The sequence below is a fragment of the Aspergillus puulaauensis genome, chromosome 3 (genome assembly GCF_016861865.1).
Source record: "Aspergillus puulaauensis MK2 DNA, chromosome 3, nearly complete sequence".
Classification (NCBI taxonomy): Eukaryota; Fungi; Ascomycota; class Eurotiomycetes; order Eurotiales; family Aspergillaceae; genus Aspergillus; species Aspergillus puulaauensis.
Genome location: NC_054859.1, coordinates 2,193,553 through 2,213,145, shown reverse-complemented (window position 1 = coordinate 2,213,145; position 19,593 = coordinate 2,193,553). Strand labels below are relative to the sequence as shown.

Below are 19,593 nucleotides of genomic sequence, written 5' to 3'. Positions count from 1 at the left end.
AATATGAAGACAGTATTAGAGATAGATGGATGGATGTGATAATAGGCATAGAGCAATTATAAGATCGAGCTGATGAAGCGATTCGCATTGCGCCTAGGGCCAGCCAAGTACAAGGGAGAAACAGAACACACAAATCAGTAAACTCACAAAACGCCCAACCTAAAGAGCGGATTTGCGCACAGCCACCTCATCAACCTAAAGCGAGAGGGAGATGGTTGAAGCAGTTGAATTCACCAAAATTTGAGGATTAGTACCAAAAAGTCGATTGCCACAGCCGAAGCCAGAGCCATACATCGGCCTTACGTCAGCATGTCATGGATCCGCCTCAGGCACATGTCACTGGCTCTCCGTTGGGGATCGGAGAAGATACCAGCAAACAATGAATGGCCAAGGCGTGCATGCGTCGTTACTTTGAGCTAATTTTGACACTACTCTGGACTGTACTCATCGGTATTGGCTAATCATCTTAAAATGTTTTCTTCTGTTGTATTGTATCCTCCTCCAGCTTTTCCCTCTTGCGTAAGCAGCATTGCTTTTTCACCACGCCAAATAAAAAAACCGCCAAGACCATAACGGACCAAGTATGTATCATAATCAGAACAAGGCATATTGGGAATCAAGAGAGAGAGGGGTGAGCAAAATTATATGTACAAGCGAAAGATGGGCACCCGCCACAAGAATTGAACGCAGCTGCGTAGACAACAACGCAAGATTAAACAAATATAGCATTAAATCAGACAGATCGCATGTCGAGAGAGGTATGTTTCGGTCTCAAGAAAGGTCAAATTGTGTCATGAGCGGAGATGATCAGAGTAGACGGCTCTGAGCAGAGTGTAGATAGAATGAACGTGGCGGTTAGATCTCGCCGAACATCTCATCAAGTTCGTCGACGTCCACACTTTCCGGGCTTTGTAGCTCCCGCCAAGAGTCGAGAACCATCTCAGAAGAGAGGTTCAGAGGCATCATAGCGTTCACAGCTACTTTATCCTCTGCGAGATCCGCCATTCCTATGTCTAGGCCAGGAATTTCATCGTCCAGCATGTCTATTGACCTCTTGAGTGTCGACATACGCGCCAGGCTCGGATCTTCCGGAAGAGCGATGCGCGGAGCATTTCCGAGAGAACCGGGCCCGCTCTCAATATCCGAACCATCATCCGAAGCCGCACTCGTGCCAGACGAGACGGACAGCGCAACGGATGTGAGTGAAGGAGAAGGAGAGGTGCCGAACAGGGCAGTTGCAGCAGTTTCATCAAGATCCTGTTGTTGCAGCTGTTCTTGGAGAGAGGAGTGCGATTCACGGTGCTCAGGGGAAAAGTAATTATCCTGAGCTTGGGACATTTCATCGTCCCCGAGGGAGGAGAGAGGGCTGCCATCAACAGGTGTTCCCGAGATGCTCATACTCATGTCGTCCAACCCCTGGAGGGCCTCTGTGAGAGCCGAGTATCCACCCTTGGCTTGCGCAAGTTGGCTGGCTTTTTGCTCGGAGGCCCGCTCGCGAACAGCGCTAGCCGTTTGCGTAAACTCCTTCTCATCGCCCTCCAATGGTGGAGAAACCGCACGATGTGAGTGAACAACTCGCGTGTGGCGATGGTCAGGGAACTCCGGGCTGTGTCTCGCGCTACCGGATCCGCCACAAGCATCCAAGTCAATGTCTCCTTCCTCGAAATCAGGAGAAGACAAATCAACCTCGGGGCTTGGAGAGCGCTGCCGCGCCAGAGAATCCTCCTCGTCATCTACACTAGATACACTAGGCGTCGGGGCTTTGCCTTCGATACCGGGTATAATGACATCGTCGGAACTCTCGGGTATAGGCTGGCGCGCATGGGTTGTGAGATAGTAATACACCTTGCGAGGGTGTATCGGAATGAGCTCCTTCGCCAAAGGACACGGCGCTAGCGCTGTCCATGGGCGCTTCATATAAGTGCTTAGACGGGAGGAGAGTAGGGCAGCAGGGTTTGCAGAACTGTAGCAAAAAGGATAGCGGTTAGTTTAATTCACAGCGCATGAAAAGTAGCCAAGTTAAAGGGAAGAGACTCACTTCGCCACATTGTCGTTGAAAGTGATGAGAACCGCAGCCAGCTCTTTGACCAAGTGAGGGCGATTGGCGGTCTTTTCCAACTGCTCAATCACACCAACCACGATGTCGTCGTTGATACCTTCGAGGTCGATCTTGGGTGCGACACCGCCATCAGAGGGCGATAAAGGAGGAGTTTGTTCCACTGTCGCGCGTCTGCCAGACGGGCGAACAGTATTCGTCTGTCGCTTCGAGTTTGTGCCATGTTCTGTAGGCTCTGGCGACGAAGTGGCCGAGTCATGCGATCTCTTTACCTTTTTGGAAGGAGGAGTGTTCTCGTCGGTCGCGTGAACCGGTTTTGAGGTTGAAGGAGAGCGACGAGATGTGTTTGGAAGATGAATGCCCAGTAGCGGAAGAGACAAGGACTTGCGGCGAGTATTGTAGGGCATGATGTGGTTGGGAAAGAGAGGCGCGTGGTAGAGGCGGGAGGGAGGCGGAATAATAGGAGGCGGAATATAGTAGATCAAGCAGGCAGAAAGTACAAGCAGACTAAACAAAACACAGGCAACAGTCTAGATAATAAGGAAAGTGTATCCGGGGATGAATAATAAATAATAATAGTAATAAAAAGGATAAGGATAAGGTAAAATATTGATACTAATAACACAGGGGGAGGTGGGAGGGAAGAGGGAAGATGGATGGGAGACTGAAACAGGAGGGAAGGGAATGGGAGGATGGAGGATGGATGGATGGATGGATGGAAGGGGGAGACAACTCTGGAAAGGGAGACTGGAGAGTGACGACTGACAGCGGAGATGAGCGAGGGCAGGGTCAGCAACGAGACAAACTTCCCATGAATAACGAGGCCAGTAAGAGAAATGTCAAGTCGACCGTTGGCTTTCGAGACAGCCTTCCCTTTTTTTTTTTTGTTCCTAATTTTTTTCCTTTTCCCGTAGTCCATTTTCCAGACTCGCTGGGAGAGGCGGGAATCGGAATGTTTGAGGGTGGCGGTTATTGGTCCGATACGGGTGGATTCAGGAATGCTGTCGCTGCGAGAGCACAACCCAGAAATTCGCAGGCCGCCTAGTTAATAGCTAGTTACAGTCCATCCGTACACCGTCTACACTGTCTATGGCACTCAAGAGCACTCAAGGCGGCTCACAGTGAGGAAATATCGCACACCGCTGGTCGCTGGCGCTGTCCATGAGAGCACTTACTCTTTGCGCCCGCCACTATACCTCGAACTCAGGAGGTCGCCATGGCAAAATCCACCCAAAGGCAAAAAAAAAAGTACGGTGGGACCAGCCATGTGTCTAAGATTCCAGGTATGACGACCGGGCCAAATTAGGTCGTGCTGCGATTGGAGGGCCGGGTCCATGATCAACTGAGGTTCTCTGCATGGTCTCGATGATGGAGAAACAAAGAAGCGAATCGGGAGGCTACTGCTGCAGCTACGCTTGGTTGCTGGGCTGTTGCGCAGAAATTTTCTGATACAGAAACAAACAACGCGATCTCCAAGGATGGCCGGCTTGAGAGACTCGCACTGGACGCTCGAAAGGATGTCTGATTGAGACTGCTCTCACCGACTCTCGCGCGAACCGCTTGGATCTTCCTTGTGCCACGGATCTTTGTTTCGTGACGGAGGGGTGATCTGTCGTCGCTGCAACACCCCAAGGCTCCAGTACGTCCACACAAGGCTACAGGCTCGGTTCGATTTCGATTACTTCCAGTGTTTGTGACTGGTCAGCACCGGGGAGCGATGGACAAAGACATCGCTCCAGCACAAGCAGCTTGCATTATTACTTCATCGCCGAGCGAGTTCCATGGTCGGGTCCGTTGTCCACCGCGAAGAGGCGATGAATGAAATTTCCAAGCTCCCAAGTTATGCGCTAGCCCCGAGCAGCAATGGAATGGAACCAAAAGACCAGGCTAATCCCAGCTGGTTCCCCATCCAGCCCCGTTTGAGCCCACAGGATATCGTTCCTAGCGTCACCGTTTGTCATGCATCCGCCAATCATGCTGGATCCAGCGGGGTATATGCCGTCGTCGAGTGCTCAAGATAGCCCCCGGCATCCGGGTTGAATCCTCCTGGCAATCGGAACGTCCCAAGGCGGTGGCAGCCTTTGCCTTCCAAGTTCCATCCCGTCCACGATCCAATGAGGCAGGCGCTAGCGGAGTTGTATACAAAAATGTACAAAGAAATATGTACACATCATGCTCTCCCGTCGCCTAGGCACAGGGTGTTGTTATGTGGGTTCGACGACGCGTCTGCGGTCACTGCGCTGCTGCAATCTGCAGGTGTTACTTCCCCATGCATTGGATGTGTCACCCCCGGCAAGGGATCAATGATCAATCAACCAGATAAACATCCTCGACAGTCGAGACATACTTTATGGCAATCAAACATCGCTTCCAAGGAACCATCCCTGTCTTTGTTGCCCAGTGACAGTGTGTTTACCCCTCACTACCCCAAAGGTTGTTTAAGTGGTGATGCAGAACAATAATGGTTTATGCTGGCCCCTGCAACAATAAACTTGGGGGCGCGAGAAGATTTGCTTCGTTGGAAGTTTGGGACGCAGGAGACTCCGCAATCGTATACTTGAAGATCTCCTGCATGCATGAATCATTCTCACCTTTTTTTCAGCCCTCACCGATAAAATCCCCGACGCTGGATAAGCATCAAAGGAAGAATAGCCGAGCATGCGGCCTAAGCTTTATTCGACATACTTTCCAATCAATATTGCAGAACCAAAATATGAAAACTCCATCCTGCATTGTCGACCTAGTGAGAGGACTTGATCTTGGGTGACCTCATGACTCCCGATGATATACCCGAATAGGAAATGACCCCTGCTCCATCGATGGAGTACACAGACACGGTCAGTGTGGGCGCTAGAGTGCAAGAGCTTAACACTTTGGCAAGTCCTTCAACATCCGCGCGAGTTTCACCATCAATCACGAACACCTTGAGATACGCCCCAGCCACCAGTTGATCATTGATGACATACCCGTAGTACGTAACTAACTACTGGCTACTAGTACTCTCAAACAGATCTACAGTCGATTCTTACTCCGTCTAATCTGAGATTGTGTCATCTGCAATATAGCCTACCCCGCATAAACAGGCGGACCCAGAGCAAAATACAACGTTGACCTCATATTTTATATATCTACATGCAAAATAAAATCATGATATGCGCGCGGGTAATCCAACACGCCTCCGATAAATGCGCATTGCGCAAGGTCTTAATAATTGGCTGAACCATGTCACTCGGGTATAATAATTATATGTAGTAGTACATAGACAAATAATATACATCTATCGAAAACATACTCCGTAGAGGAAAGAGGCAAGGCCGCCCGGATCGTCTACTGACGCCTTGGCCGCAAAACATATCTCCACGTTGTTCCAAAATGCCATCGCTGCTCCTCAACAACCTCCAACCCACTGGCTTGAACAATCTGTCCAATATCCCGGTTCCACCAGCACCCATGCCGGTCCGCATGCGCAGGAGCCAGGTTATCCAACACGCGATTCAGCCAGTCGTAATGGGACCGACCATGCTCTATCAGCAATATGCGGCCCTGCTGCGGTTCTGTGATCGTCCCCAAATGTTTCAAGGCCCCCGCAGGGTCCGGCATCGAGCACAGTCCCATAGTTTGCACAATAGTATCATAATACCCACCCTGGCCCCCTTGCCCCTGGGCATGCGGTCGAGGGGGAGGAGGGACATCCCTCGCGTCCTGCGCCCGAAACTCAACCCTCCCCGTCCCAGCAAACCCAGGATGCAACTTCTCAAACTTCGTCCTCGTCATCGCAACCATCTCCGGGCTCAAGTCCACAAACGTAACAGACCGGCACCCTCGCACCCCGGCTCGACCCTTCTCATCGACCATCCTCTTCTCACCCAGCTCGTAGTACTCCAGATTCCTGCCTGTCCCGCAACTAACCTCCAGCACATCCCCTCTCGCCCGCTGTACAAGCTCGCGGCGTTTCGCGCCCAAGCGCATTAGTTTCTCCGACATCTCGACGTCGGCGTCGAATGTCCCCGCGGTATGGTTATACCGGTCTGATACGTCCTCTGGGACAGCCATAGACTGGGCCTGCGCGACTTCGCGGCGGTACGAGGTGTATAGATACCCGCAGTAGGTGCTCATGGCGAGTACGCTGACGCCAAGTATGGTCATTGCCCTTGGGGGCACGCGATGAGTCGCCTGGGTCCCTGGCGCGGCATTGAGATTCAATAGATGTGGATTTGCTCGCTTGGGTAGCGGCGGACTAGTTTTCTTGTTAGCTAGCTATATCTAGCTATATTTATTTATGTTCGAAGTTGCTAACCTTGTGTGTCGCGATGATGCTGCGCCAGGGTTTGGCTTTTTGGCGGTTCGCGATGGAGCGGCAGTTGGGCCTTTGGCCGCTTTCAGGGCGCTTCGTCCTGCTCTGGATGCGCTCATGGTGAGAGTGCACAACTGTAACGTCTAGAAAACAATTGTTTGTTTTGTTTCTCGAGCGGCTGAGAGAAGGCGACTGGTATGGAGAGATGCTGCGGCCCGATGCCGGAGAAAGCCAAGCTCGGCTTATCATCGGCGCCTTTTTTTTTTCCCTGGAGAAACCAGTCCATATCTTGGGGTCGGCCGACATTTCGGAGCGGAACCTCCTCATTCTCAATTCGCACTCTCCACGGTTCCAGAAAGCAAATTTCTCTGGAGAGGAGCGGTCCCAATCTCTTAAACACCTCGAAGTTCATACACTCTGCACGCAATGGCGCTCCCTGAGAATATTCTGATTGTCGGAGGAGGGGTTTTCGGATGTGAGTCGGAGAACCCATTGTGGGAGTACAATTCTTCCCTTTCATAGATACATTTTATGAATAGAAATTGAAGCTGACATCGCACAGTGTCTACGGCCCAGTCCCTTTCCGAACGTCACCCAAACAGCAAAATCACACTCCTCGAGGCGTCTCCCACAATCCCCAACCCGCACGGCTCTTCCGTTGACACATCCCGGATTATACGAGCCGACTACTCCAATCCCACATACTCAAAACTCGCAGCCCAAGCAACTGACCTCTGGCGCCGCACTGAATGGGGCCATGAGGGCCGATACACCCAAAACGGCCTTCTGCTTGTCTACCCGGACGGAGACTCCACGGCGAAGGAGTACACAACGAAATCCTACCACAACGTTACGGAACTCGGCGAGGAAGCCCAGCTCTTACCGACAAAGGCAGACGTTCTCCGTGCTGCTCCAGCATACGGCGAATCCCTCAATGTCGCAGGCGGCTACGTGAACTGGAGCTCCGGCTGGGCAGATGCAGAAGCAGGTGTGCGCTTCGCAAAGGAGAAGCTCGACAAGGAGGGCAAAGTCCACTTCGTGACAGGCGAAGTCTCCCGACTCCTCTTCTCCCCCAAGGACAACCGCACCGTAACCGGCGTCGTCCTCAACAACGACAAGAAAGAAGCCATCACCGCCGACCTCGTCATCCTCGCAACAGGCGCCTGGACAGCCTCCCTAATCGACCTGCGTGGCCGCGCCGTTTCAACAGGTCAAGCAATCGCCTACATGCGCATCTCAGACGAGGAGCAGCGCCTCCTCGAGAACATGCCTACAATCCTGAACTTCGCAACAGGCATCTTCATCATTCCTCCGCGAAACAACCTCCTCAAAATCGCCCGCCACGCTTACGGCTATCATAACCCCAAGGCCGTTACAGTGCCGAGCTCAACAACATCCACCGGCGAGAAAATGCAGGTCAGTCTCCCGGAGAAGGGCGTGCCCATCCCGCTCGAGGGCGAAGCTGCTTTTAGAGTTGCCCTCAAACAACTCCTTCCCACCTTCGCCGATAGACCGTTCGTCGATACCCGTATCTGCTGGTACACTGATACGTATGTTTTTCCCCCTTCCCCATGACTCTAATCTGGCCCCAGAACAATACAATAATAGACTAACCACACCCCCACAGCCCCAAAGGCGACTTCATCGTAACCCCCCACCCAACATATCCGTCTCTCTTTCTCGCAACCGGCGGCAGCGGGCACGCATACAAGTTCTTCCCCGTCATCGGCGACAAAGTCGTTGACGCCCTGGAGGGCAAGCTCGACCCCGAGCTGCGCGAGTTATGGCAGTGGCCGGAAGCTATGGATGAGGATAACTTCGAGGGAACGGAGGACGGGAGTCGCTCGGGAAGTAAGCGGTTGGTGCTGATGGAGGAGTTGGCGAAGTCGAAGAAGGAGCGGAGGGTAGGTGTGCTATAGTTGTTGTATTAGGCTGGGTCTTGGTTGTATTTGGAGTACTCGGGTTAGTACAGTAGTGATATATATAGTTGAAATTAGTAAGAATTGTAAGGTAGTGGTTTTGATAGAGTATATATATAATGGACCATGACCAGTTATTATTCAATCATCAAATATATATAAACATTGGCGCAGAGGGACATATTGTAAATTGCCATGAAAGGGAGGAAGTAGTATTATGATGATAAGTGATACTCGATTCAGACTTCTTACAATTACAATGGACCAAGGTTTACATTCACTCATTTTATTTTCTGCATGATAAGCTAATGCCACTGTTAGATCAGGCTAACCTGCCACCCAGCGCATTGAACAAAAAGGACGATCTAAACAATAGTTCAGAGCCCGGAGAAAAATCAACTTAGGCCAGGACAAGACTGCGTACTAAGTCAGTTTGTCAGACCGTCAGTGCCAATAGGCTCGAAGATAAGCGAAAAATTAGAAGGAGGCAACCAGTCGACCAGCGCGCAGTACCGCCCCCTTTTCAATCTGCGGTGTGCGACTATCTAAATTGTGAAACACGTTGAAGTTGCTGCGAAAATAAAAAAATCCGAATCGCTATAACGCCGTACTGATGCTTTTGCATAAAACTCGTGATGCACTTCGGAAGCAAAAAACCGCGGAGGTGGTAGGAGTTGAGATCCAACCGCCGGTGAATCGAGAAAACTTTTTGATAATACAGGAGTTTGAAGGGAGAACAAGGCACTTGAGAGGTTATCCCAGCCCTTAATTGGTTCGCTTCTCTTCAGACCTTACGGAAATCTAGTACCAGGATTAATAACCGCCAACAAGATGTCGGAAGGAGGAAGACTGTACCAGAGAGCACAGGATAGATGAGCTCGAAGGCCTGATAAATTTCTTCACGGACCTTGGCTCCAGTCAGGACGATCTTCCCGCTGACGAAGATCAGAAGCACAATCTTCGGCTTCATCATACGGTAGATAAGACCTGGGAACAACTCCGGCTCGTAAGAACTGAAGTTGTGGTGGCGACTCGCCAGACCTTCCAAGCGAATAGGGAACTTGATGTCACAGGAACCCACGATGTTCTGGATCTTGAAATCCGTGAACTTGGCATTGAAACCCAGCTTTTGAATAATACGAGCATATTTCCTCGAAGCCAACTTGGAATCGTCTTCAGACTTGGCACCAGTAACCACCATCTTGCCAGAGGCGAAGATCAAGGCAGTAGTCTTGGGCTCTCGGATACGCATGATAACGGCCGCGAAACGCTAAAGAAAGAGCAGTTCAGCCACACTGTACCCTGATATAACCAACTCAGGGAGGTGTGGAAAGTAATACCTTTGGGTTGTATTCCGCGTTTCTAGCGTGAAGCGCGATGGTCTTCAGATCAAGACGGCAGTCAAGGTTGACTGTGGCGACAATGTTTCTTAAGAGCAATCATTGTTCAGTATTCTGGTGGACCAGAAGAATGACACTAGAGTATACTCACTGCAACGTAGGCACGATACCACTCCCTGGAGCACTGGCACCAGGAGTCGCAGCCGGAGTAGCGGGCGTCACCCCATTGCCATTTGCGGCATTTGCTCCCTGCTGCTGGCCGTTCACATTCCCGTTCGCACCATTCGCACCTTGAGCACCCGCGGCCAAGTTCGGATCCTTCTCGGAAGGAGGAGTCAAATCGGCACCGCCAGGAAAGGTAGTACCACCAGGGAACGACAGGGATGACGGGGAAGTGAAGGCACGAGCCTGCTGCGCATTCGACGGATGGGTCGTGAGAGAGTCCATTGTGACGCAAGAGAGAATACTCGAGCTGTTACCAGTTGAGATTCAGACTGGCAGACTGTCGCAAGTTAGTTTGCTTGTCGTTGGATGTTGGTAGTATTGTTGAAGAGATGTGGGTGATCGGAAGATAGAGAGGGGTCAACAAACCTTGTGGGAGATGGACAATTGAATGTATCCCCTACAAAAGCACTGCCTTCAGAGAGAGCCGTTTCGCAAATGCAAAACAGGCCGATGGCAATGATGATAGATGACAAGGCCCGACCAAGATGAGTATTGTGACGAGGTGAGATGAGATGGGCAGGAGAGAAAGATCACAATGAAGTGTTTTCTATTGATTGAAAGGACAGGCGTGATCGCAATTATGGAATGCAAGCGAGCAGCGATGTGGGATGGGAGTGAGTGGACAAGTGGAAGAAGTGCACTTTTGCGGAAGACAAAGCTCAGATATTTTTTTTTTCTTGCTTTTGAGTTTTCCTTTTCTGGAAGGGGTGAGGTTCTATCTTGTGTTCTGAAGAGAGCGGCGAAGATGCGCCTGAGGCTGCAACTTCCTGTTTCAGCAACCTAATCTGAAACCTTGAGGGAAGGAAGAAAAACAAACGTTTTTCGCTTTTCCCTGTGTTTTGGCACCCGAAATTATTAACCAGGCAGACTACGCAAGAGCGAGAATCTGCAGACCTCGAACAGGCTTGGTGTGGAGAGAGAGGAGGGGAGGAGAGCTGGTGCGCGGAATGAGGACAGTATGGCGTTCCGGGCGATGCCAAGACCAGGATAAAAAATTCCAAGAGCATCGAAAAGTGGGAGGTTGGGCCTTTATATAGGCTGACTCACAGCGACCGGGAAGGCTGGAAGGTGGAGTCAGGGGGGCTGGGCCCAAACCAGCGGCAAAAGCAGCGCTGGGTGGTCGCTGCTCACCCATGGGTTTGGTGTGAATTTTCCAAGGCTAGTGCACCACTAGCGCCTTGGTGACCCATCCTCGCCTGAAACATGCGATGTCATTGGCCCCAAATGGCGAGTCTGCGCGACTCCCTTGTTCGGTTCTCTTTTTGGTTGCAGCCACCCAAAAACCGTGACTCTTCGTCCAGTCCGCGCGTCGCCACCCGTGTTTGATCGCTGGCCAATTATCACGCGATTCCATCACTGCCGCTTTAAAGGAAGCGGCGGAACAAAATTGCCTCCTCTCGCCCATCATCCATGAGATTCATCTTTGTTTCTTTTGCCTTGCTATACAACAAAGATATCATCACATGCTCGCTCCTTTTGTTCCCTTATCAATTAGAAACGCATAAGGAGTACGTAGTCTATGCCAGCTGGTATATTGGTCGGAACTCGAGAAGAGGCTCATTATCCTGGCTCCCAGCCTCGTCCTTTTGCCATTCTTAGTCCACTTACACCTGGCCTTGATTGGGCGTGCTTCTCTCATCCTCAGCTGGGCGCGTCTTTGGTCGCTTTTAGTGGTGCCCGTGAGTCCGTGACCCGTTGCTCTTCCCCAGACTCATTTTGCCTTTGTGATCCACCGACGCGGTCGGTCGGAGGTTTGCATAGGTCATATTCAAATCGTCGAGAATTTTGACAAGTCGACGTCTGCATCATCCCTGATGTTTATCCGTCCGTTGGCATTTAGGTACATGCCACCGTGGCTTCTACACAGGTATTCTGCATACCGCTCTCAGTAACGCAGGCCATCCCTTGAGTAGTGACAGAAAGGAGAGGTGAATGTGTACGGTACAATAAACTTCAAAATAATGTACACCCACACTGGAGCCTGAAAAGGAGCCGCACACCAGATTCGTACTTTGTCTTTGTACTTTTTTATTCGATATTAACCGGGCCAGGGTCCATGGATCACAGATGGATGATGTAGCGCCCCCCGCCCGTCATGATGTACATACGTAACAATGTCCTGTCGCTGACATCAACGGAGCCGCGAGTTGTGAAGAAGCTCATTGACCGCAGCCTTGGCCGGCGGCAACTGAATTGAAGTTAGTTTAAGCAGCGTTTTGTGAGTTTCCGGAGACCCAGTTGGCGCTCACTGTTCACATGTGAGGATGGATATCTACGAGTAGGTAAGGGACTCCGAGACCTTCTGACCACGTTGCGCTTCAGCCGACCATGTCCGCAGTCTTCGGTAAGCCGACGATAAGCGCTTCTTAATGTATAAAATTAGTTGCCTAGTAAGGTTGACAGAGGCCTAGCTCACAACCTATGGTGGAAAGAACTGCTAGCATCGGGAGCTCGGTACCTAGGGAGACAGTATACGGAGGGCAGGGCTATCTCCGGCGGAAGAAGCGACGGATACCAGCGAGATCGTGCGGAAGACAGCTCAAGACTGCCGAATGATTTGATCAGAGCTCTTCCTATTGGCCGTGGCTAACCTCGGTCGTGCGGGTGCGGTTATATGCTGGCTTACTAAGTCACCTTTTTCCCTTGACGAAAGGCTTCCGATCCGGAGTTGAAAGCGACGAACGCACCGAATTCTTGGATTTGCGGTCATATACTCGACGAATTGCTCTCCATAATCACCAACTGCTATTTCCCTCACCGTTCCTGCCCATTGATGGCTATGCCTTACTGCGAGCTGTAAAATCGCGACACCCACTATCCAAATCTCGAAATCTACCTCTATCACCACCCCGCGATCCTCCCTCATGGCTTCGAGAGGAGTCGTCTTGCGTCTTTTGAGACGCGAGGCGCGGTCAAACCCCTCTCGATTCTCAAGGCCATCCTCAACGTTATGCTCTGCTCCACGAGTTTCAACCACAGCCTCCGGCAAACGAACTAGTATCCGCTGCTCGGCCCTTTCAACACCGAGCCAGACTCGCGCATTTTCGCAGTCGATATCAAGAAAACTTACCGATGAGAACGGTCATTTTGATCCGCGACAGGTTGAGAGAGAGTCAGACGAGGTGGACGTTTGTATTGTCGGCGGCGGTAAGCAATTTGCTCTTTGCTTTTGCGATTTGCGCATTTCGCTTGCAAGGGGAGAATTTGACCAATGTGGCTGACTGTTGTATTACGTTTTAGGTCCTGCGGGTCTCGCTGCTGCCATTCGATTAAAACAACTTGCCAATGAAGCTGGAAATGAAGAATTCCGAGTTATCCTCTTGGAGAAGGCCGGTGAAGTCGGTGCACATATTTTGTCAGGCAACGTCCTTGAACCTTCTGCCATGAACGATTTGTTACCAGACTGGCTGTCGAAAGAAAATCCTTCGCGATTCGAGGGCGCTACACCGGCTAAGGAGGATAAAATGCGGTTTTTGACGCAAAACTCATCAATTCCGATCCCGTCACCGCCGCAGATGAACAACCATGGGAACTATATCATCAGCTTGAATGAGCTGACGAAGTGGCTGGCTGAGCGGGCTGAGGAGCTGGGAGTTGAGATATACGCCGGATTTGCTGCGAGCGAAATCGTTTACAACGCAGAAGGTGCGGTGAAAGGTGTAGCAACGAACGATCTCGGTGTCGCTCGGGACGGTAAAGCTAAAGATACCTTTGAACGAGGAATGGAGTTCCATGCCCGCGTCACCCTCCTCGGAGAGGGCTGCCACGGTAGCTTGACCAAGCAGGTTACCAAGAGGTACGATCTTAGACGCGATAGCCAACCGCAGACATACGGTCTTGGTGTAAAGGAGATTTGGGAAATTCAACCCGAGAAGTTCAAGTCGGGCGAGATTACACATTCCATGGGGTACCCATTACCAAAGGATACCTACGGTGGAGCTTGGATGTATCATTTTGGCGAGAACATGGTCAGCATTGGTTTAGTTGTCGGCCTTGATTATCCGAACCCTTGGTTGTCTCCATACGGGGAATTCCAGAAGCTCAAGCACCATCCTCTGTTCCGCGATGTGTTGGAAGGCGGAAAGTGCATTTCGTACGGCGCCCGAGCATTGAACGAGGGTGGTTTCCAGTCGATCCCCAAATGTGCTTTTCCAGGAGGTGCATTGATTGGCGATAGCGCCGGATTTCTCAACGTCCCAAAGATTAAGGGAACGCATACCGCGATGAGGTCGGCAATGTTGGCTGCAGAGTCCACATTCAACGCCCTTAAGGACGACGCTGGCGGCACCGTCTTCCTGTTCGATTATGAAGATGCTCTGCGTAAGTCTTCAATTTGGAAGGAGCTATACGAGGTCCGAAACATGCGACCTTCTTTCAGCACTCCTCTTGGTCTTTATGGAGGTATTATGTATTCCGGTCTCGAAGCCTATATTCTCCGGGGCCGCACACCATGGACGCTGAAGCACCACAGCACAGATGCGGCAGCGACCAAGCCGGCTTCTGAGTGCGAGAAGATCGAGTATCCCAAGCCTGACGGCAAGATCAGCTTTGACATTCTGACCAGCGTCAGCCGAACGGGTACCAATCATGAAGAAGACCAGCCTGTGCATTTGCAGGTGAAGGATTGGGATAAACACACAGAAATTGCCTGGCCCAAATACAAGGGCGTTGAGAACCGCTTCTGCCCTGCTGGAGTGTACGAATATGTAGAGGATTCAACCAAACCACTCGGTGTTCGCTTCCAGATCAATGCTCAAAAGTATGCATCCCCTTTCATTCTCACATCTAGGAATAGCATGTGCTAACCTCTTGCAGCTGTATTCATTGCAAGACATGTGACATCAAGGTCCCGACCCAGGATATCAACTGGCAAACCCCTCAAGGTGGAGAAGGTCCGAAATACTTTATGACATAGATAGGTCTTTGCTGGGATGGGCTCATTTTATTAAAAGCCGTTGTTGAATTGGGCTAGCCTCGCGCATGTATATATACGCCCTTTGATTGTTCGCATTTGTCTAAATAATTTGATCTGCCAAATACCAAAGTGAAGTGTCATCTTTTTCATCGTACTCCGTATACGTTCGTATTGAGGGGCCATGGAGCTGGGTTCCGTGGGGGAGAGCGGAACCGGGGGAATAAACCGTGGTTCGCATTCCTTGCCATGCATTCCCTCCCAATGATCATACAGCTCGAAATAGATCTATACAACAAACTCTAGCCTTCATTCGAGATTTGATGTTTTTCTGTGAAAAAGCAGGCTGACAGGCTGCTCGCGAGGCAGATCAAGCGGGGCCACGTGGATCCCCCAGCTCAAAGTGAGGCGAAAGACGCTGCTCTCTGATTTGCAGCCTTCTCTTAGCTCGTCTTGTCGCTCACTTCTGTTCAACGCTCTCTTCACCTCCTCTTCTTCCGCTCTCTCCCTCTGTCCTTCATCATCGGCCCTCGGTATTCATCGTCCATCTTTTTACATCTCATCGCCTCTCTCCGCCGGATAGCCTGTGGGTTATAGCCATTTGAGGATCTAGGCTTTTCTTCCTGATTCGACCCGTTTGGACCGCACACCGGAACTTAGGAGCAGCCCGTGTCTCCTACTGACCACTACTCCCGTGTTTCTCATAGGAAATTCAAATCTCTTGATATCCGTGGCCTATTTTCCCCCCCGTCAGCTATCGCCCTCCTCGGTTGACCTGGATCCGCTCTGGGTAGTAGCCGCTTCCCAGGCCAGCACTCTGTCTCTTGGATCGCCCTCTGGTGTTAGCCGCTGTTGATCTTCCACTCTCGAATCGCCCACCATGACTGAAGTCTCTTCCACCCGACTCTATCTCGGGAACCTTCCCCGCAATGGTACGCTGGCATCCATAAATATTTCTCCCTAGAGGTCTTTCTATCTCTTCAGCCCAAATTGGACCGTATTCCCCCGAGTTCCAGCTTTCCCTTCAAACTCAGGATGCTCCGATGGATCTTTGAGTCCAGTTTGACAGAATGGCGCCCCGATACCTGAAACTGCCGCCGACATTCCAGTTCGACTGCGCATCAGACGGGGCGGTCTCAACCTCGGGCCTCCATTTCCCTTTAGTTTGTGCCTTGTATATTTCGGAGTCCATTTGTGCCAGTAGCACATTTCTGTTCCCCTGGACCGTTTACATTATAGACTTCTCGAGCTAACAATATGCACGGCGCATTGGTTGCGCTATTGCGTTTTTATTCAGTGACCAAGCAGGATATCGAAGAACATTTCAGCACCCATGGCACCGGAAAGATCACGGAGATCAAGCTTATGAATGGCTTCGGATTTATAGAATACGAAGATGCGATGGATGCAAGAGATATTGTCCCTGGTAAGATACCGCTATTTGCGCTTGGATCAGGCAATATTTGCTAACTTGACTGCTAGCGTTTCGTATGTGAGATCGATAGACCGGTTTCCAGGATCCATTTTTTGTTGACCAGAACCCAGACGGTAGCGACTTCAAAGGAGAGCGCCTCACTGTGCAATTTGCTAGAGGACCCCGTCGCAAGGAGACTTTCCAAGCTCCCGCGGACCGCCCTAATGTGCCTCGTCCTCGCCGCACAATCTTTCGTATGATGATAACCGGCCTTCCGGAAACAAGCTGGCAGGTTAGCAGCCCTTTCACAGTCTTTCTTCTCCAGGATTCCATGGATCTCAAAACCACTCGGTCGTTGGCTGCCAAATTGTCTTGCTGTATATTTCCTTTTGTCCTGTTCGGAAACCCTCTGCCACCATAGGCAACTGGCTTGGATTCCTTCCCCTCCAGAGCACATGGATCTCTGCAGGATTCAACTTGATTTCAGGTTACACACCGCATCCTGGAATTTGGACAGCGCCTAACTTTGGATGGGACCAATTAGCTAGCCATTTTGGATCTGCTCTTCCTGGATTGTTTCTTTTCGCTTGCGTTTGCACGACTGTTTTGCCCTCGTTTCCTTACAACAACCTGGAAATTGCCCGGAAATACTCCTCGTGCCTGGACAGGGACTTACACCATGGACTTATAGGATCTCAAAGATTTTGCCCGCCAGTCTGGCCTAGACGTTGTTTATTCAGAGACCGGCCGTGAGCCTGGAAGAGGGTGGGTTACACCTAGATATATCCAAGGCTTGATGAACCTGGTTAACACGATTCAAGTTTTGTTGAATTCGAAACTGCGAATGACCTGAAGACCGCAGTCGAGAAGCTCGATAACCGAGACTTCAAAGGCTCCAGAGTGACCTGTATTCCTGATGTAAGGACAACCTTGTACCAAAGGAACTGGAGCGAGATACTCATTACAATGCGCCCTTTAGATCCAGCCGTATGATGACAGGTCTTACCGTGATCCATACCGATCCCGGTCTCCGCGCCGAGGCTATCCCCCGATGGATGAGTATGACCGCAGATACTCAGTGCCTCGAGGGTACAGTCCCCGGGGCCATTTCCGTGAACGGTCTCCTATACCCATTCGCCGAGATTACTATGCCGAAGGTTATGGACGTCGTACTCCACCTCGTGCTAGGCTTGAGGACTATCCTCCTCGTCGTTATGACGACCCGTATGCCGTTCCACCACCGCCTCGCTACGACGACCCCTATGCTCCTCCCCCAAGACCTTATGGACGACCCCGAACTCCACCGCGGGGTGAGTACGCCCCGTATGAGCGGCGCTACTGGTAAAGAGGCGTGCACAACTTGCTTTCTCCCTTGTGTTGCTTGCATGGTGTATACCCCTTACGTTAAGTGAGATTTGATCACGTTTACCTCGTCGTTTTGCTCTTTGCCGGTTCACGGAACGACTTGCTTGTTTTTGCTTTGAGCCCAATACCTTTTTTCTTAACGGGGCGGGAATGATTTTGTTGGAAGATTTAACCAAAGTAACTCAGACACAGCCTAATTGATGGGCAATGATATTTTATCTGCTGGTTCTCAGGGCCAGCTAGGTACTCGGCGCAGCAGGCCGAACGACTGTCATCTGAGTAGCCTTGATGATTGATGGACTCACGGCCATTGACGAGTTGAACACGGCCGTTTGGGGAATAATGTATTGCAAACTAATTGACTTGATCATTAAACATACCAAGTAGTATATTTTTGTAACCCTGGTAGCTAGTGACCCTAAAGTAAGAAATTAGCAACGTCATGGACTCGGAGTGAACCAAAAACTTCGTCCGACCCCGCGCTAAATTCAGCCCCGCTATCCAGATTCCAGAGCTCCAGCTACGAATTGCCCGGGCTTATCGATGGCTGGGGTTAAGCAGCTCGCGGATCAATTGAAGCATAACGGAGTTCAGAATATCAAAACGTCATTTTTGCCTCGCTGATCGGAGTTCCATGACTCGACTACAGTTGTCCTAGCTGATTTCTGACTGATTTCTGACTCCCGGATTTAGCTTGCCCAAAAAAAAATTGCTTCTCGATCTAAGCCAGCACCCAACAAGTCAAATAACTAGCCAACACTATCACAATGGCCGAACAACGAGTGAACGTCCACATTCCTTCCAGGCCCTCCGTGCTCGACAGCGTCCGCCTCCGCAACATCCAACTCCCCCTCCCCGCAGCACCAGACCCATGGCACCGCCCCGGTAAACCCCAGCCCTGCACTGCATCCCTAAAGCTCTCCTACTCTTCTGCCGTGGCAGCCGCCGATGCCGACGATGTATCCCTCTCCATCGATTACGGGAAGCTCTCCCGCCGGCTAGAAGAAGATATCCGCAACATGACCGCGAGTAACAAGCACAGCGGAGCCCCTCACCCGCCTCCAGGCCACCACATGATCAGCGTCGAGGGAAGCCGGCGCGAGGAGATGCTCGGCGCGGACGCCGGCGAAGACGTGCGCCTGACCGCGGGGGTTGTCGCGAATTGCGCACTCGGACTGCTTGAGGAGACAGCGGCTGGGGTACGGCGGATGGCGCACGTGCATCAGACTCGGCGGCGAAGCAGTGCATCTGCATCTGTGCCTGCGCCTGCAGCCCCAAATAACAATAACCCGGCCTCGTTGTCGTCGTCTGGTGGGCCTATTGATGACGTCTACGGGCAGTGTGAGGTCTGGCTGCATTTGCCGAAGGCGTTGCTTCGTGCAGAGAATGGGCTTCACTATCGCAGTTCTACAGTGTGGGGATATAGAAATGGAGGTGTGACTGGTGGGGATCTGGCTAGTGGATCAGACCGGTGTCCTGTGGTCTTGGAGGAGGAGTTCAAGATCGAGGGGATTAGGTGCTACTGTATTCTTGGGGTAAACTCGCATGAGCGGGTTGAGAAGCAGGCTGTGATCATCTCGTTAGAATTCAGGGGGCCTGGACAGTTGGCTTGGGGGTCGACTGTGGTGGATACGTATCAGGCTATGACGAGGGCTGTTGCTGAAGTTGGTTCATCCCCGTTATGTTGTGCTGATATTATGACCATAAGCTGACTATTATGTTTTACAGCGCGTGGAAGAGACTTCATTCCAGACGGTCGAGGCACTGGCGACGTCTGTAGCCCGTATTGTGACGGTGGACTTTGCTAATGAGCGAGTGACGGTAAGAGTTGAAAAACCGAGCGCGCTGGCATTTGTGGAGGCCTCTGGGGTGGAAGTTACCCGGTCTCAAGCGTTCTTTGAGAGGTCAACATGATCTTCTGAATACTGGTAGTTTGTTAAATGTAGCAAAAATCAAGTGACGTATCTCCAATGACCGAGGCACGTGAAGCAGTTAAGCCGGAATGGGCCTAGCCGCGATTATCACGGCCGCGCTCTGATTGGCCACGCACAACTTTTTTACCTAAAGC

General features: G+C 51.2%; 7 protein-coding genes across 7 annotated transcripts; 4 read left to right on the top strand and 3 right to left on the bottom strand.

Annotated features, from left to right (window-relative positions):
• Positions 1-855: 855 nt before the first annotated feature.
• APUU_30882S (uncharacterized protein) lies at positions 856-2,463 on the bottom strand (the record flags this gene model as incomplete). The annotated part of the gene is made up of 2 exons (XM_041702024.1): positions 856-1,963; positions 2,039-2,463. 2 exons carry the CDS (start codon positions 2,461-2,463, stop codon positions 856-858), a joined length of 1,533 nt encoding a protein of 510 aa, XP_041554851.1.
• Positions 2,464-5,383: 2,920 nt separating this feature from the next.
• Positions 5,384-6,469, bottom strand: APUU_30881S (class I SAM-dependent methyltransferase; the record flags this gene model as incomplete). The annotated part of the gene is made up of 2 exons (XM_041702023.1): positions 5,384-6,293; positions 6,354-6,469. The coding sequence occupies 2 exons, from the start codon at positions 6,467-6,469 to the stop codon at positions 5,384-5,386; spliced, it is 1,026 nt and encodes a 341-aa protein (XP_041554850.1).
• Positions 6,470-6,776: 307 nt separating this feature from the next.
• Positions 6,777-8,269, top strand: APUU_30880A (NAD(P)/FAD-dependent oxidoreductase; the record flags this gene model as incomplete). Its single annotated transcript, XM_041702022.1, has 3 exons — positions 6,777-6,825; positions 6,913-7,900; positions 7,978-8,269. The coding sequence occupies 3 exons, from the start codon at positions 6,777-6,779 to the stop codon at positions 8,267-8,269; spliced, it is 1,329 nt and encodes a 442-aa protein (XP_041554849.1).
• A 784-nt stretch (positions 8,270-9,053) lies between these two features.
• On the bottom strand, positions 9,054-10,056 carry SPT15 (TBP family protein; the record flags this gene model as incomplete). Its single annotated transcript, XM_041702021.1, has 4 exons — positions 9,054-9,070; positions 9,125-9,539; positions 9,610-9,697; positions 9,761-10,056. The coding sequence occupies 4 exons, from the start codon at positions 10,054-10,056 to the stop codon at positions 9,054-9,056; spliced, it is 816 nt and encodes a 271-aa protein (XP_041554848.1).
• A 2,642-nt stretch (positions 10,057-12,698) lies between these two features.
• On the top strand, positions 12,699-14,749 carry APUU_30878A (electron-transferring-flavoprotein dehydrogenase; the record flags this gene model as incomplete). Its single annotated transcript, XM_041702020.1, has 3 exons — positions 12,699-12,981; positions 13,075-14,593; positions 14,650-14,749. The coding sequence occupies 3 exons, from the start codon at positions 12,699-12,701 to the stop codon at positions 14,747-14,749; spliced, it is 1,902 nt and encodes a 633-aa protein (XP_041554847.1).
• Positions 14,750-15,626: 877 nt separating this feature from the next.
• On the top strand, positions 15,627-17,505 carry APUU_30877A (putative pre-RNA splicing factor Srp2; the record flags this gene model as incomplete). Its single annotated transcript, XM_041702019.1, has 7 exons — positions 15,627-15,678; positions 16,044-16,172; positions 16,229-16,234; positions 16,292-16,452; positions 16,852-16,925; positions 16,982-17,078; positions 17,140-17,505. 7 exons carry the CDS (start codon positions 15,627-15,629, stop codon positions 17,503-17,505), a joined length of 885 nt encoding a protein of 294 aa, XP_041554846.1.
• Positions 17,506-18,292: 787 nt separating this feature from the next.
• Positions 18,293-19,439, top strand: APUU_30876A (dihydroneopterin aldolase; the record flags this gene model as incomplete). The annotated part of the gene is made up of 2 exons (XM_041702017.1): positions 18,293-19,189; positions 19,254-19,439. 2 exons carry the CDS (start codon positions 18,293-18,295, stop codon positions 19,437-19,439), a joined length of 1,083 nt encoding a protein of 360 aa, XP_041554845.1.
• Positions 19,440-19,593: the final 154 nt, after the last annotated feature.